Genomic DNA, 14,822 nt, shown 5'->3' on the forward strand with positions numbered 1-14,822 from the left:
TCAAAAACTGGAATTAGTTTGGTGTAACTCTCTTCTTACCTTTCAGAGTTTTTTGACCTAGGTAAAAGAGAATTAAGACGCTCGCTTGTTCAGTATATAAAGACATGCACATGCATAGTTCAGGGAGTCCTGGCTGTTTGGGGTCTGGGTGACACACCCTTTCCAGACAGTTCACAGCACAGGTGATTGAAAATTAGATTCTGTGGCTGGGTTAACTTGAGACCACAGTTAGGAGCGGCCCAAAAGCATTAGGGTATAGAAAAGGTTTGGGTTAAAGTATCCTCTTCTTGTGCTCTGCAGAGGGATCTGGACAGGCTGGATTGATGGACTGAGGTGACCTGTATGAGGTTCAACAAGGCTCAAGTATCAGGTCCTGCACTTGGTTCACAACAACCCCGTGCAGTGCTGGAGGCTTGGGGAAGAGCAGCTGGAAAGCTGCCTGGCGGAAAAGGACCTGGGGGTGCTGGTCAACAGCTGGCTAAATATGAGCCAGCAGTGTGCCCAGGTGGCCAAGAGGGCCAGCAGCATCCTGGCTTGTGTCAGAAACAGTGTGGCCAGCAGGAGTAGGGCAGTGATCCTGCCCCTGTACTCGGCGCTGGTGAGGCTGCACCTCCAATACCATGTCTAGTTTTGGGCCCCTCTCTACAAGACAGACATTGAGTTCCTGGAGCGTGTCCACAGAAGGGCAACAAAGCTGGTGCAGGGTCTGGAGAACAAGTCTTAGGAGGAACAGCTGAAGGAACTGGGATTGTTTAGTTTGGAGAAGAGGAGGCTGAGGGAGACCTCATCACTCTCTACAGCTGCCTGAAGGGAGGGTGAAGCGAGGTGGGTGTTGGTCTCTTCTCCCAAGTAACAAGTGACAGGATGAGAAGAAACAGCCTCGAGTTGCGCCAGGGGAGGTTTAGAAAAATGTCTTCAGTGAAAGGGTTACCAAGCGCTGGAACAGGCTGCCCAGGGCAGTGGTGGAGCCGCCGTCCCTGGAGGGAATTAAAAGCTGTGTAGATGTGCAGCTTAGGGACGTGGTTTGGTGGTGAACTTGGCAATGTTAGGTTTCTGGTTGGAGTCAATGATCTGAAGGGTCTTTTCCCAGCTCAGTGATTCTGTGGTGGCACTGGCAGACGTCACTGAGGTCAGGGAACTCTTGGACTGTGGTTGGTGGCACTGACTGTGCTCCATACCGCTTGCTTGGTGCTTGGCTTCCCGCACACACTGCCCACCTGTTTGCTCCAAGGCATCGGGGCCACCTTGAATCCTGTGCTCAGTCACAGCGAGTGCTGTGAGAATGGAGTCTCCAGTGACTCCTGGCTTCCCTCTATCCATCTTTGGACCTCAGTCCTATCCAGCTCTCTGAAACACCCAGCTCAGCGGGCTGTGTGATGTATGGCTGTGGCACTCGCGCTGTGTGCTCTGTGTTCTTCTCCAGTGCCTGCTCTCTTGCATTACTGGGATGCCCATTGATTCCCTTTACAAACTGATTTAACTGGCGCAAAAATGAGGTAATTTTTTTTTCCTGTTAGCTCCGTGAGCTAGCCTGGTCTCTGAGGAGGAGACAGACTCTGAAACGAGAGTGGAAAAGAAATGGGGAGGGAGCAGGAGCAGGGCACTAGGTTCCCTCGTGTCATTGTACTGTATCTTAAAGTACCTCTGAGAAGTTTGCTCTGATGATTACATATCTTGTACCCTTTCTCATACATCTTTCCGATTTTATTCTCCTTTTCCCACTTCTCAACTGCTCGGTATAAATGTTTCCTGTACCCACGGGACCATGGTGAGTATAGGCTGCCTCCTTGCTCTGTTCCTGTGCCTGGCTTCCAGGGCTTCCTGGCAGGAAGGACTGCAAACAAAAATCCATTCAACCTGTGCAATTCCCAAAGAATGGCTGGTGGTTCTGGATGGGACAGGGCTGCCTGGCGTGTCGGAGATCTGAAGGAGCAACCAGCTGAAGCTGGGATGGTGGAGTGTTCCTGGCTCTGCTCTCTGCGCTCCTCTGCACACCCTGTCCTGGCGGGTGCTGCTAATTCGGGTCTCCTTGCCGCACGCAGGGTGAGGAATTTCAGAGAGTTCAACCAAATTAATTCCTAAACAGGTTGATGATATTGCTAATAAAGTTCCCTTTGCAAAACGTGGAAGGACTGGAGCTCCTTGGAGAGTTTTAAGAATATTTTTAACATGGCAAAACAGCGTTGTTTTTCTCTAAGTTCATTCCAGCAAATTGCAAACTGTTTAACTTGAAACATTGATAAACTATTTGATGTAAAAGTTTAATGGCCGTTTTCTGTCTCAGGCTGTATTTCCTGCTAGGGTTGTGAATTAATTCGTCTCCCACATACACGAACACCGAGAAACCTTAAATTTTTTTTTTTTTTTTTTTTTTCCAGCCAAGTAGAATAATATTATTTTGGTAAGCCATACTAACATAAAATTTACGTAATTTAATCCACACAGTGTTGATAAAAAATACTACTTTCCTCAGTATTTCTGAAGTGAAAATACATTACATGTCCTTTTAAGGCATCTTTGGACCATCCTGCCCATTGATGTTTGATAATTTCTTCAATTTTATAATTCCGTCCTCCTGACTTGTACAGAGGTACAATAGGATCATGTGTCTATTATTGTGGATTCTTCCCGCCATAATTCAGACCCAAAAAATTAATCTGGCAGCAGTTTGTAAGAAAGAAAAGTCAAGATGCAAGTTCTCGTAACAGGTGTATTTATTTTACATCTTTGTATAAGAATGTTATTTTTATCTTTTTATTTTTCTAGTGGCCAAGCATAGGAACAGAAAATTGAATTAAAATCTTTGGGGATTTTTAAATTATTTCTCTGCATTACTTTTTTCCCACATATGATAGATTCTTTTAAATGAAATGCAGATTTTATTGCAGATACTAATAACGAAAGGAGACTCTCATGGACTCAGAGTTTTAATGCTTCTCTTACTAGAGGGCGCAAGATTATAAGGAACCAGTTTGTACAAATTAAGGCTAGGGTTTCTGTTGTCTTTCCTGAAAGCTCCCATGTCAGGTTTTAGCTGTAGGTGCTTCAGTCATTTCAGAGTCTTGACTTGTCCCTGTCCCGTCTGTGACCAGCTGTTGTATGCACCACTGAGGGAAAATGCTGGGCGTGTACGTGTGAAAAATGAAATCCCGTCTTTGCCGGCGGTTAAACAAGTCCTGTATGTAACTGAAACCTTGCGCTCTTGACAATACCAACGGAGTATTTTTTTTGCTAAGCCTTCTGGAGATAGCGCCAGTAGTTACGTTGTTCTTCATGAGCTGGAACGCCTTTCATTTGAGATTCAGGTTTACCTCACTGCGAACAAATGCAACTGTGGCCAGGTTTTGGTCTGTTTTTGAAAAACATTGCAACAGTATTTCTGTGTCTGTGAATGACATCAGTGCCACCACTGCCTCTTCCTAAACTACGTACCTGTTGACGTTATTTATATTGTAACTGTTACAGAGTATTTATTCTGTCTATTCAGCAATAAGGTACATGCTAAACGAACATCAGAAAAGCAGATACTGATTCCTGTTGTGATAAGCGTATGGTTTTCTTTTTCAAAAAATGCTTTTTCTCATGACTCCATCTAGGAAATGCATATTACTTCCTTAGCAGTATTTCTGTGCATTACAATTCAGATAGGTTTCTTACTACTTCTTTTTTTTTTTTTTTTTTTTTTTTTTGCTGGTGATCCAATATACACATAATTTTAAGCACGTGAGTAGTCCCATTGACATCAACCCAAGTATGAGCCTCAGCCCACTGAGGAGGGCATATCGCTCGGTCCAGAAAAGCAGTCACACTTGTGCACAAATTTGACTGTGCCAGTTGAAGATCAGACATAAATGGGGCTCTTTCCCTGCAATGGCCTTTTACTCTGCTTTAATAAATATTGCCCCTGCGTGAGTCTCCCTGTGGTCCAGCCCCATTCCCAAGCACAGTTGTACTGAAGATCAATCCTAGGTTCCTTTGCGGAGCTGCTATATCCTCACCCACATTGAATGCGTGGTCTCGTTTATGATTTCTTCTTCTGTGAACAGTTGACCCAAGTTTAGATTGATGCCTCACCTCAGATTTAATGTAGAGACTTAAAATGAAGTATTGTGAGGAGCACAGAGCTGGAAAGGACTGCCTGGGCCGTTGAGGCCAGTCATTTGCTGCTGAAGACGCCAGGCTCCATACAATCCTTTCCATCTTAAAAGCAGGCAGATTTTTTGTCCCTGCTACTCAGATGGAGGGTTATGCAAGAACCCCATTGATCTAATGGTTAGATGTATGCATGGCTAGATTACGTTCATTTGTTGTTCTGCCAGCGTTATGCTTTAACTGAAACAGCTCTTTGATTTAGATTCAGCCGTGTATGTGGATGGAAAAGCTCGGTGCATCAGAACACTGTCAGTGCTGTCTAATTTCTTTGGATTCATGATCTGAAGTTTAATACGTTTTCTTCAATGACTAAGAATTCTTGTTTTTTCCTTTTATAGTTTTACATGTGGTACACATGAAAATGAGGCTGAGAACGCGGAAAGCTTCTCAGCAATCGAATCAGATTCACACACAACGTGCTTTGAGGGCAAAGAGGAAACATTCGGAGGTGGAAGAGAGCTTACCTGTTGGCGGAGGAAAACCACAGAAAAATGAAACCGGCTTGTTGTCGTCAATCAAAAAGTTTATTAAAGGAAGCACGCCCAAGGTACGCAGGCAGTGGGTTTCTTCTTTTGCTTTTTAACTGGGTCATATGCAGTTAAATTTGATTTAAAACCATTTCTAGTAAAAATAAACAAACGTGTAATGTGGTGGAAGCAAAACATTCTTGTAAAGAGTTGGAAGGCAAGAAGTACCTGTGGTAGTTGTGTCAGGTAAAAAAACAAAAAGTAGGCTTTCAGACCCTGCAGGAGTCAATTGTGGATGTATTTAAGACAATCCAATAAATCACAGGATTTATTACTTAAGTACTTCTTTGTGAAAATGTTGGCTAATAAATTCTGTAGATTTTTAATTTCTGTTCTAAGGATTCCTTGAATTTGGGAATTACCAGTACTGGCAACTAAGAAAAGTAAGACTGTAAGCATAAATTTGGTGAATATTTTTAGTGTTTTTGTTCAAAATTGTGTAGGAGTCCCTCAATCAATAAAGGTCAAACCTCACAAATTCAACTGTCATGACACTGATAGGGCTGCTCAGTGTTTTATTGCTGCTCAGTGTGTTATCGCAGAGAACGCTGCCCCCGCCTCCGTTCAAACGCTGGCAGGGCGAAACCACTCAACCTCATCTGTCTTGCTCCAGACAGAAGTCTGCACTTTACTGATCTTCGCATGTTAGTACCTGCTGCATGTATGTTTTGATGATGATTTTTTTTAATATATATGTATTACAAATATATATATAAACTCTGATAGGCTGAATGTAACCTTGCAATTGCTTCAAAAACGTGTGGGGTTTTTCTGTAAAGGGAGGCCGGTTAAAAAAAAAAAGAAAACAAAACAAACAACTTGATGCAATCCCAGCAGTCCAGATATTGATACTGTGTAGCTAAAATTGTAAAGAAGAGTAGCCAAGAAGTCATAACTAAATTAAAATGTATCACACATTAACTATACGATAAATAAAAATATGGTATACAATCAGAAATATTTTCTGAGTTTTGAACTAAGTGTTGAAACAATAACTTTTTAACAAGCTGAAGTTGAAATAATTAACAGTATATTCTTGAATTGTCAATAATGTAGTGAAATTTAATATTTCGTGGCGTTGAAGTACCAACAAAGAAGTATTTCGGTAAAAAGAAATGGTTAAATCTGCTTACGTTTTGTTTTTCATTAAAGCAGGCCAATTAACCTATTTTACATTCAGCATCTGTAGTGTAGCTTAGTAGTGCAACGTTTTGTCTGTAGAACCACTGCAACAAAACGCTGACATCTAAGCAAAACATTTTGCAGTGGAATTTTAAGATAAGGGAAATATGTCTGGTTTTCCTTTCCTTTGTCTCTTCAAGGTTTTCTTAACTTTCTCTCTTCCCCTCTTCTCTTCCTCTCCTGAATCTTTGGATTACATTTCATTCTTTTTTTTTTTCCTTGATAGGTTTTTTAATATAAAATGTCCACATTTTTCTCCTGTTCCTTTCATGTCCTCTCCCGTGCCTGGAGCAGGACTTGGAGGGGTTCCCGTGGCATTAGCATGGCACGGTACTGATACTGCCGGGCTGGGTTCCAGAGTGCTTATGACTTCACAGAGCAGTCTTGTGGCTGCCATGGAAACGTTACAACTCTTTGAGACAGTCTGTGTGTACAACTTGCGTAGCTTATGGGTATGCTGAAATCTAAATCTCCGCTTCCGTGGCGGCTGCGTGGGTTTGTGGCAATACATGTCTTCATAAGGAGTCTATCATGAGAGTTTGATCACAGTCACAGGTCGTTTATCTGGTATGGTAAAGACGTCTTATTAGAAATACTCCTTAAGCAAAACCTGGAAAAACCTCATAGCTCTTCAGTTAGAGAAACCAGAGACTGCAATGTGGCTCTTCAAATGTGTCTGTTAGCTCAATTAACCCAAAACTTCAGCAGTGTGTCAGTCAGAGTGCGCGACAGCATTTGTCATTTACAAAATGGCAACTCTGATATACCAGAAAAACTGGTACATGCTTGCCTACACGAAGTACTATTAACATTTTTAAAAAAATGTTAACGTGGGAAGTACTGTAAAACTCGCTGTTGCAAGTTCCTTTGAACTTGTTTGGTTTGGGGTTCTAGCCCTGTCAGAAATGGCATTGACTTGGAATGCGCTCACATTACTTCCAGTCTCAGTTCAGGCCATTCCTTAGTACACGCGTGGTACCTGGAAACCAGCCAAGAGCAAACAAAACGTTGATGTCGGTGTGACATTGCCATGTTCCTTACGGCACCGTTATTGATCATGAGAGGCTGTACTGAACTGAACAGATGATAGACTTCACAATGGGGTGCTATATGAATACATATAATAGCTGTATTAATTCTGTGTCTGTGCAATAAAATGTTCAGTGTATCAACTACATAGCACAATGACATTGTATCTAATTTCACCTTTAAATTCTGTTAACTGGTACCAGATGGGCACGGCAGTGTGAGCTTTCCCCCACACAGGGATAGCCCCTCTTCTGGTGCGAGGGATCTCCAGGTTTAGTGGATGCTTTATGCCTCTGCTGATACTGTCAGCCACATTTCCTGTTTCCTTGTAGTTTCTGTGATGTTTCCACCCTTGTTTTCCATAAAGCAGAATGGAAGCTCAACTCATTTTATTGAAGGCCAATGGACAGCTCTTAGAAGTTAATTGATTTCGCTCATTTTTTTCCCTGGTGTTGAGCATTTGAACAAGTTACCAAGAAGTTGGGATGCCTTACTGTTCTTTCATCAGTTCAGTCAGCCATCTGTTTTCTCTCGTTATATGGATTCATGGTGCATACAACTAGATTGTTCTCACCAAGGTTGTTGGTCAAGGATATTGCCAGTAGGAAGCTTTTGGGATCAGTGGTGTTCACTTGTCTTCTGATGTGGCTGTCAATACCTTTCCATGTTTGTTGATATTTCTTTTAGTTGCTGTACTGTTAGCATGGGCTTGAGATTAATATTTCTAAAAGATCTATTGAATTTTTTTTTGGGAGCATGCAAACTGTTTTTCTCTTCTGTTTTTAAAGATGTGAAACTGCTGCTCCAGAAAGGTAATACTGTAATTCTAAAACTGAAATTTTAATGAACTTTGATATGGTCTGTGACCTTGTGATTTATTTTTATATTTAATTCAATTTATTTTGCATTGTCTCACACCTTGCATTTCAACGTACTCTGTATGGTCATGCTTTAGATCTCAGATTGCCATTTTATTAAGCTGTAATAGGTGCTTTGGGGAAAAAGGGGAAGAAACCTGACTTAAACACGTGTGCCTACACATCCACTTGTGCACAGAAAATATGCAAAAATGCTTAGTTCTGTATCGTTCATGTAAGTGCCACAGGGAAGAACAGTCCTTTACCTAACGCTAAGAAGAGCCCTTGGGTCGTAACCCGTGCTTACAACATTTTTAACAGCTGAGTTTTGCCATGTACTATCTGATTCGGATTGAACAGCAGCAAGTTATATACTGTATACGGTTTGGCAAGGCCCCTTCCGTAGGGAGCCTGGTGGAGAGTTCCGTATTGGGTACTGCTGTGCAGTTTACTTCCTGTGTATTTAACAGGCAGAGAAATCAAGTTTCAGATAACTTTAGTTGCCTTGTCTCTACATTTCCCCAACTCCCTAGCACTTAAATATTTATAAACTGGCTGTCCAGTGAAATAGTACTTAACGGCAATTTTTCTGCTACAGAAGTTCCAAGTACAGGGGTTTTTTTTCTCAGTACTTTGCTGTTTACCTTGAGCTGTGTCAGTTTAAATTAGTTTAAAATTCCAGCTGGCCAGATACCTGTTGCATATTCTGCATCTGGAAATGGAACAATAAATGGATCTTTGTGAAACTTTCTCTAACAGCTAACACTTTCTGGTAGTATTCAGTGGAGAAAAGAGGCACTATTCAGTGTGTTTCTTTCCCTCCTTTTCTATTTTAAGGAAGAAAGAGAAAATCCTGCCAAAAGAAGTAGAATTGATCGGGATATAGATAACAACTTGATTACATCCACACCTCAAACAGGAGAAAAGCCTAATAAACAGATCTCTCGAGTACGACGGAAAAGTCAGATGAATGGAGGTTTGTAAATACTCTGTGTGTTGTTGTGGTTGAATGGAGATTCAGGAGTCTTACAGCTCTTAATGTCTCTTAATGCAGGACATTTCTTCAGTGGTGGAGGTTATTAAGGGTTTTGTGGTTGACTTAGTGAGAGCAGGGCTGAGCTAATAGTAGCAAAATTTCTAAGACTATAAGCAACAGTTGCTTTACTTCTCAGACACATCCATTATATCTTTGTAAGAACAATTTGGATATGTGATCTTGACCAGCCATTTTGGAACTAATTTAACTTAAAAAAAAAAAATATTCTGAAAAGCCAATGATAATTGTTTGGTTTAGCTTTCTCCCATTTTCTCACAAAAAAAAAAAGTGAAATATGACTTCCCAACTCATGACCGTTGTGGAAGTAACCCGGTGTCCTGAGATATTGAACGCACCTGTCAAACACATAGACCGGTTTCTGTCACGGAACCATAGGAAAACTTAGATCAGAAGAGACCTTACATAAACAATGAGTGCTTCCTAATTTGTAGTGTTAAACTTAAGATGCTGTTGAAAATTGGCATTTTGGTTTTTTGTTGAGACTAAATTGCTGGCTCTGGTTCTGGTTTGTTTAGGCTAATTTTTTGGTCAACCAAGTTGAACCATGAGCAAGAGGGATCTTTTCTATAGTGGAAATAATGAAAGAGAGGATGTAACTGTGAAGACCAGAAGCATGATATTATACTTCATAATTTTTCTTTTACAGAAGCTGGAAGTTACGAAATGACAAACCAACACGTAAAGCAAAATGGAAAATTAGAAGATAATCCTACCACTGGCAGTCCCCCACGAACTACATTATTGGGCACCATATTTTCTCCTGTTTTCAATTTTTTTTCACCAGCAAATAAAAATGGTGAGTATTATTTAAAAAGCCAATGGTGTTAAAGCTAACAATGATAAAATTTTTGTAAAAAAAAAAAAAAAATTAAAAAAATAATAATAAAAAAAGTTCCTTGTCCCAAACATAAAAGACATTTGTCATGATCTTTGTTTTGGTTCTTATTTTTGTAACATGAATGAAATGCAGCTATCTTCAGTTATTCTGAAAGTTTTCTTGTGTGGTTAATAATGACCACCAGTATTCTGACAGGTAACTCAGCTGAAGATAATGACTATGAGTGTACTGCAATCTTAATTTAGGAACATCAGGATCAGATTCTCCAGGACAAGCTGTTGAAGCTGAAGAAATAGTCAAACAGCTTGATATGGAACAGGTAGATGAGATTACTACAAGTACTGCCACATCCACCAATGGAGCAGCGTATACGAGCCAAGCTGTGCAGGTCAGGTCTGCTGTCAACAATGGCCTAGAGGAAGTGGAGGAGACAAATGACCGTGACCTGCCACCACTTACAGGTAAGAAATGTGTCCTTGCCTTAGACTCAAGTATTGAAGCTGCATGCAATTTGTACTATCAAGGAAATACTAGCACCTGCATTTTGTATAAATTAATATTTCACATTTGCTTAGGGCATGCAAACAGTATTAATATTGATTTTTATGTTTAGTAGACATGTCTGTTTTATGCACCAAGGACACAGTTTTGGCAAGTCTCATCTATTCCTGGTGTAACTCAGTTGACCTCGTAACATTTCTTCAAATGAAAAGAAAGATTCCAGAAGAAAGGTGTTTTTTTAATATTTAAGGCCTCCTCCCTGAAATGTATACCCTAGACTTGCTGACCATGAAAGAGAAATATGCAGCTTTTTGATATCTTACATGAGAACAGCATGGTGAGGTGAATGAGAAACATAGATCCTACATTAATTTTGCACATTTTCTTCAAAAGACTCATCAGACATTTTTTTTTTTTTTTTCCCAAAAGCTGTATCCATAAAATTCAGCTTCTCCTCTTTGTGGATGGCCAACATCAAGTTCTTAACGGTTACGTAGATCCTCTCTAGACCCTCAAAACACTGGTAGTTTAGTACTGAGGTGTTTGAGGGCTCCTTTCAGGGAAGAAAATGTCACCTCTCTGTAGAGGGGCCGATGTGTGATCCACAGGTCCAGTCCAGCCCTTTGGATCTGGTCTGTTGCCTCGTTTCAGAAGGGCCCCTCAGGCACGGGGGGGCGAGCTGCCGGCTGGAAGTGGTGCTAGCTGCTTAGGCTGGGACGCGCATCCAGGTAGTTCACATCAGCAGAGGTTGTGTGGGCGCCTTGCTGTGTCCTACAGGCACATCCAGTCTGGCCAGGTCGTGGAGTTCTGTAGCGCGATGTGACACCGAGTGCTCGGGTAGCTTCCTGAGGAGCCGTGCAGGCTCTTCTAGATGAGACACAGGGACTAAGAGGGAGAAGTTTTATCACTGTTGTTTGGGCACTCATATGTCAAGTGCACACTTTCACTTTTCCAAACTGCACTAATAAGACTAGCTCTTGTGGTTTTTTGTTTTATTTTTTTTGTTTTGGTCATTTTAATTGCATTTTAGCACCAGTATCTCCAGACAGTGGCTACTCATCAGCTCATGCAGAAGCCACCTATGAAGAAGACTGGGAAGTCTTTGATCCGTAAGTGCTAATGTTTGTCCTGAAAACATTAAACTGATCGGTTTGGGAAGTGGATTAAGATAGGGTTTTTTGAGTTGGAACATTTTTATGTTATGGTAATGAATTCCAAAAGCTCGTAACTTAAAAAATAAGTGTATATTGTTGTGGGGGCTTTTTTCCAATTTAAAATACTTATTTCTTGTGCAGCCTTAAATATTTGAAATATGAAGTAGGACTACAACATTACCAGTTAAATAATGTATATACATTTCTACAGCACAATCTGTATTCTTTTCAGATATTATTTCATCAAACATGTTCCACCACTAACAGAAGAACAACTTAACAGGAAGCCAGCTCTTCCACTGAAAACAAGAAGCACACCAGAATTCTCATTAGTTCTAGATTTGGTAAATATCTTTATAAACACATACTAAAAGCAGGGGGTATGTAGCATTTAATTTATTTTCTTTGTTGCTGAAATTAGTAATGTTTGCTTTAAACAAACAGGCCTTGTTGAATGTTATGCAATTCTTAGTATTTTTACTTATAGTCTGCATTAAAAAAAATTCATGGTGGCAAGAGTAGAATGCTTGCTGCATTTGTTGGATAGTTAACATCCTGTTAAAAAAAAAAAGCATTAAAATTTTTAACATGTCAGAGTTAACTGTCCCCATAAAGCTTTCCTAAATTCAGCGTGGGAAAAAAGAAGATGTAATAAATAAGAAAATTCAGCTTCATATGTCTTGCATCAAGACTGGTCAGGAATGAATCTCTTAATTCTTAAAACGTTCTTATTCTTAGAGGCCACAAATCCACTTTAAAAATATTCAGAGAAAATATATTTGTCTTTATAATAGCTTATTTTGGCCTGTGTTTTGAAAGTTGTTTCAGACCCTGTTAATGATGTCGGGAGCATTATTTTATCATGAACAATACCAGCTGGCCTGTCCTCTAGTGGTCGTACAATGGATAGATCGTTCCCATCGACAGATGCAGATTTGAACTGAATGACAGGACAGCTTACGAAATGAAAATATCTTCCTATAATTATGCCCCAGTACACAATTCCAAGTGAAATTTTTCAAAGTATGGTTCATTCTCAGAATTCTTCTTCAGTCTTGACAGCACTTGCACAAAAATAAGTTGTTCAGACTAAATATCCTACCTTAGAATGAGCATAAAAGTACAGAAAACAACTTGCATTTTCAACTTTCTTTTCACAATCTTTTCTGTCTTTTATACCATCTTTTTTTCCCTAGGATGAAACACTAGTGCACTGTAGTCTAAATGAATTAGAAGATGCTGCACTCACTTTTCCAGTTCTTTTTCAAGATGTCATTTACCAGGTAATTAGTGTGGGGAGGACGATACATCCCTTTCTGTTTTGTTTAAGATGAATTCTGCCTGTGTGCGTTTGTTCCCTTGTTTACAGAGAGATGAGTACTGTCTGGCGTTCACAGCTGCCCGGGTTCTGCACCGCAGGTGTCAGGTTTGCCAGGCAAGGGCCTGGGTTGGAGGTTCTGCCGAGCGCGGTGTGTGGCCGCCGCCGCGGGCTGGTGTCTGTCCCCGCATCCTGTGCGGAGGGCGTGTGCGTGATGGTGGCAGCAGCAGCCCTTCTCCGTGGCAGCAGGTGGAGGCAGGGGCACTGCCAGCTTAGCCGGCATCGTTTCCCACGTGCAGCTTCTCACTGGCTGTGGACTTGCTTCCCTTGGCTGGGAGGACCAGTCCACACTGGTTAATTGTTTCTTTTTCTATAGAAGACATCTTCAGAGCCTGACCTTAGCTTCTGTCTCAGTTGTTAGCCTTGCTGTGCGCTTTGCCAGTGCCAGTTCTAGCTCTTTACTCCCAGAGAGAGCCTGCTGGGTACTTAGGATGATTTTTGGACTGGCTTGTGGAGGCTGCTCGATTTCGGGTTTTGTTGTGCTGTAGGAGGTGGTGTTAGGTGTGTGTGCTTCACATTGACATGCCGTAGAGGAACGAGCATGGGAAGGAGGAGCTCTCTTCCGGCAACTACCAGAGGTGCTGCACTGACCCAGGCTGTTGTTCTCAGGTCCTTTTGTGTGACTGATGTACCTGGGAGTAGCAACAGCTTCCCCACCATGTAGTTCGCACCATATTGGACCCCACTGTAGTATCTTTGGAGAATGAGCCAGTCATCAGGCACGTTAAAAGGACACTTGTCCAGGTATTTTTCCTGATTTAAAAAATGTTTTTCTTCACTATTTTATATTAAAACCCTTGGAATCTGAAAAGCTGAAATAACTTTTAAACGTGGGTTTCTTATCTCTTATTTGGTGATGGCCATGCAGTTTCCCCCAGGCAGAACTTGGAAGGAGCCTTAGGATTAGTTCTTTGGAGGTTCTTGACACTGACACAGAATCAGGAAGACTAAAGCTTCCTTTTTTCTTTCCTTCTCTTAAGAGATCTTAGCGTGATCTGAGTATTTTCTGTCTACAACCATGGTCCTTTTAGTGATTGTGTATTTATACTGAGATCTAACCAGGATTTTTCCTTTAGGAAATGGAAATCAATGGAAGGAGCAACTTACAATATTTCTAAAGCTTTATTTAACAGCATTGGAGGCAAGCCTGCATAGGCCTTGATACAGTACAGTTACTGTGTGGGTCTTGGATAAGTTTTCGCTCTCTGTAGAGTCTAGCCTGGATTTGCCAAGGAACGATAGCTTCTCACAGACTTGAGAAAGTCGTCCGTTGTCTTTGAGCACTCTCCTGATCACCGTATTCTGTTTTGCCGACTTTACATCACGCTAGACACTGACAACACATTCACCTCTTACTAGCTAACAGGTAATAAGCAAGACAAATATTTTAAGGATACAATTATGTTCATCTTTAACTAGGGTATAAGACGCAAAAAGCCAAATAATCTTCTCCTGTGATAAAAACTGAGAAGTTTGTTGGTATTTCATACCCTTCTTAGCATTTTTAGTCAGTGATTAGCTGCTTATCAGCTTTTAAAAGTATTTCTTTTGCTTATAAATTTGACCATCACCTTTGGTATAGTCCTGTACAAATTTCATATCTCTATATTTGATTTTGAAAGTAATTTCAGCTGACAACAGAGAAGCAGATGCTAAGCTGTCCGAGCAAAGTAGAAGTCAGCAAGTTACTATGTATAAAGTATTGCATAATGTAGCCCACTGAAAACAATACTAGCTGGGGAAGAGACATTTCTGAAGATGTTCTCCATTAGTGTCATAATATGTACCACTTTCATGTAGGTTTTCCAGGAATATTAGACAATTATCTATTAATTATTTTCTAAGAAAGAGTAGAACCTAGCTCAGTGCTCACTTTCCTACTGAATCTTACCTTTCTCACATTCAGCCTGACTAATACTGCGGAGCTCAGCCTGGGTTCATAGCATTTCCTTTTTCTTACCCATCGGAAGGCATCAAGCCAGTGCTCTGGTAGTTAGTGTGATGATAAACCAGGCACTTTCTCAACGAGATGCTCCGGAACTGGCCATCGTAGGGTACTACAGCAGTGAGAATCAGATTGACCTGGGTTCCAGGAGGTCTGCTATAGAATACAGCCGGACTCCGGTGGCCTGTGGGTCGAGCACAAG

At 41.0% G+C, this 14,822-nt stretch overlaps 1 protein-coding gene across 3 annotated transcripts in view; it reads left to right on the forward strand.

The window, feature by feature from the left end:
* The window catches only part of CTDSPL2 (CTD small phosphatase like 2), a 39,516-nt gene that overhangs the window by 15,569 nt on the left and 9,125 nt on the right, over positions 1 to 14,822 (forward strand). For all 3 annotated transcript variants that reach the window (XM_086756927.1, XM_086756925.1, XM_086756926.1), the window contains exons 2-8: positions 4,491 to 4,699; positions 8,585 to 8,723; positions 9,451 to 9,600; positions 9,888 to 10,103; positions 11,174 to 11,252; positions 11,530 to 11,641; positions 12,494 to 12,580. In XM_086756927.1, coding sequence (XP_086613053.1) covers positions 4,508 to 4,699; positions 8,585 to 8,723; positions 9,451 to 9,600; positions 9,888 to 10,103; positions 11,174 to 11,252; positions 11,530 to 11,641; positions 12,494 to 12,580 — 975 coding nt within the window. In that variant the 5' untranslated portion in view covers positions 4,491 to 4,507. The remainder of the gene's footprint in view (positions 1 to 4,490; positions 4,700 to 8,584; positions 8,724 to 9,450; positions 9,601 to 9,887; positions 10,104 to 11,173; positions 11,253 to 11,529; positions 11,642 to 12,493; positions 12,581 to 14,822) is intronic.

This window comes from Chlamydotis macqueenii, chromosome 12 (assembly GCF_036417535.1).
Source record: "Chlamydotis macqueenii isolate bChlMac1 chromosome 12, bChlMac1.mat, whole genome shotgun sequence".
NCBI lineage: Eukaryota > Metazoa > Chordata > Aves > Otidiformes > Otididae > Chlamydotis > Chlamydotis macqueenii.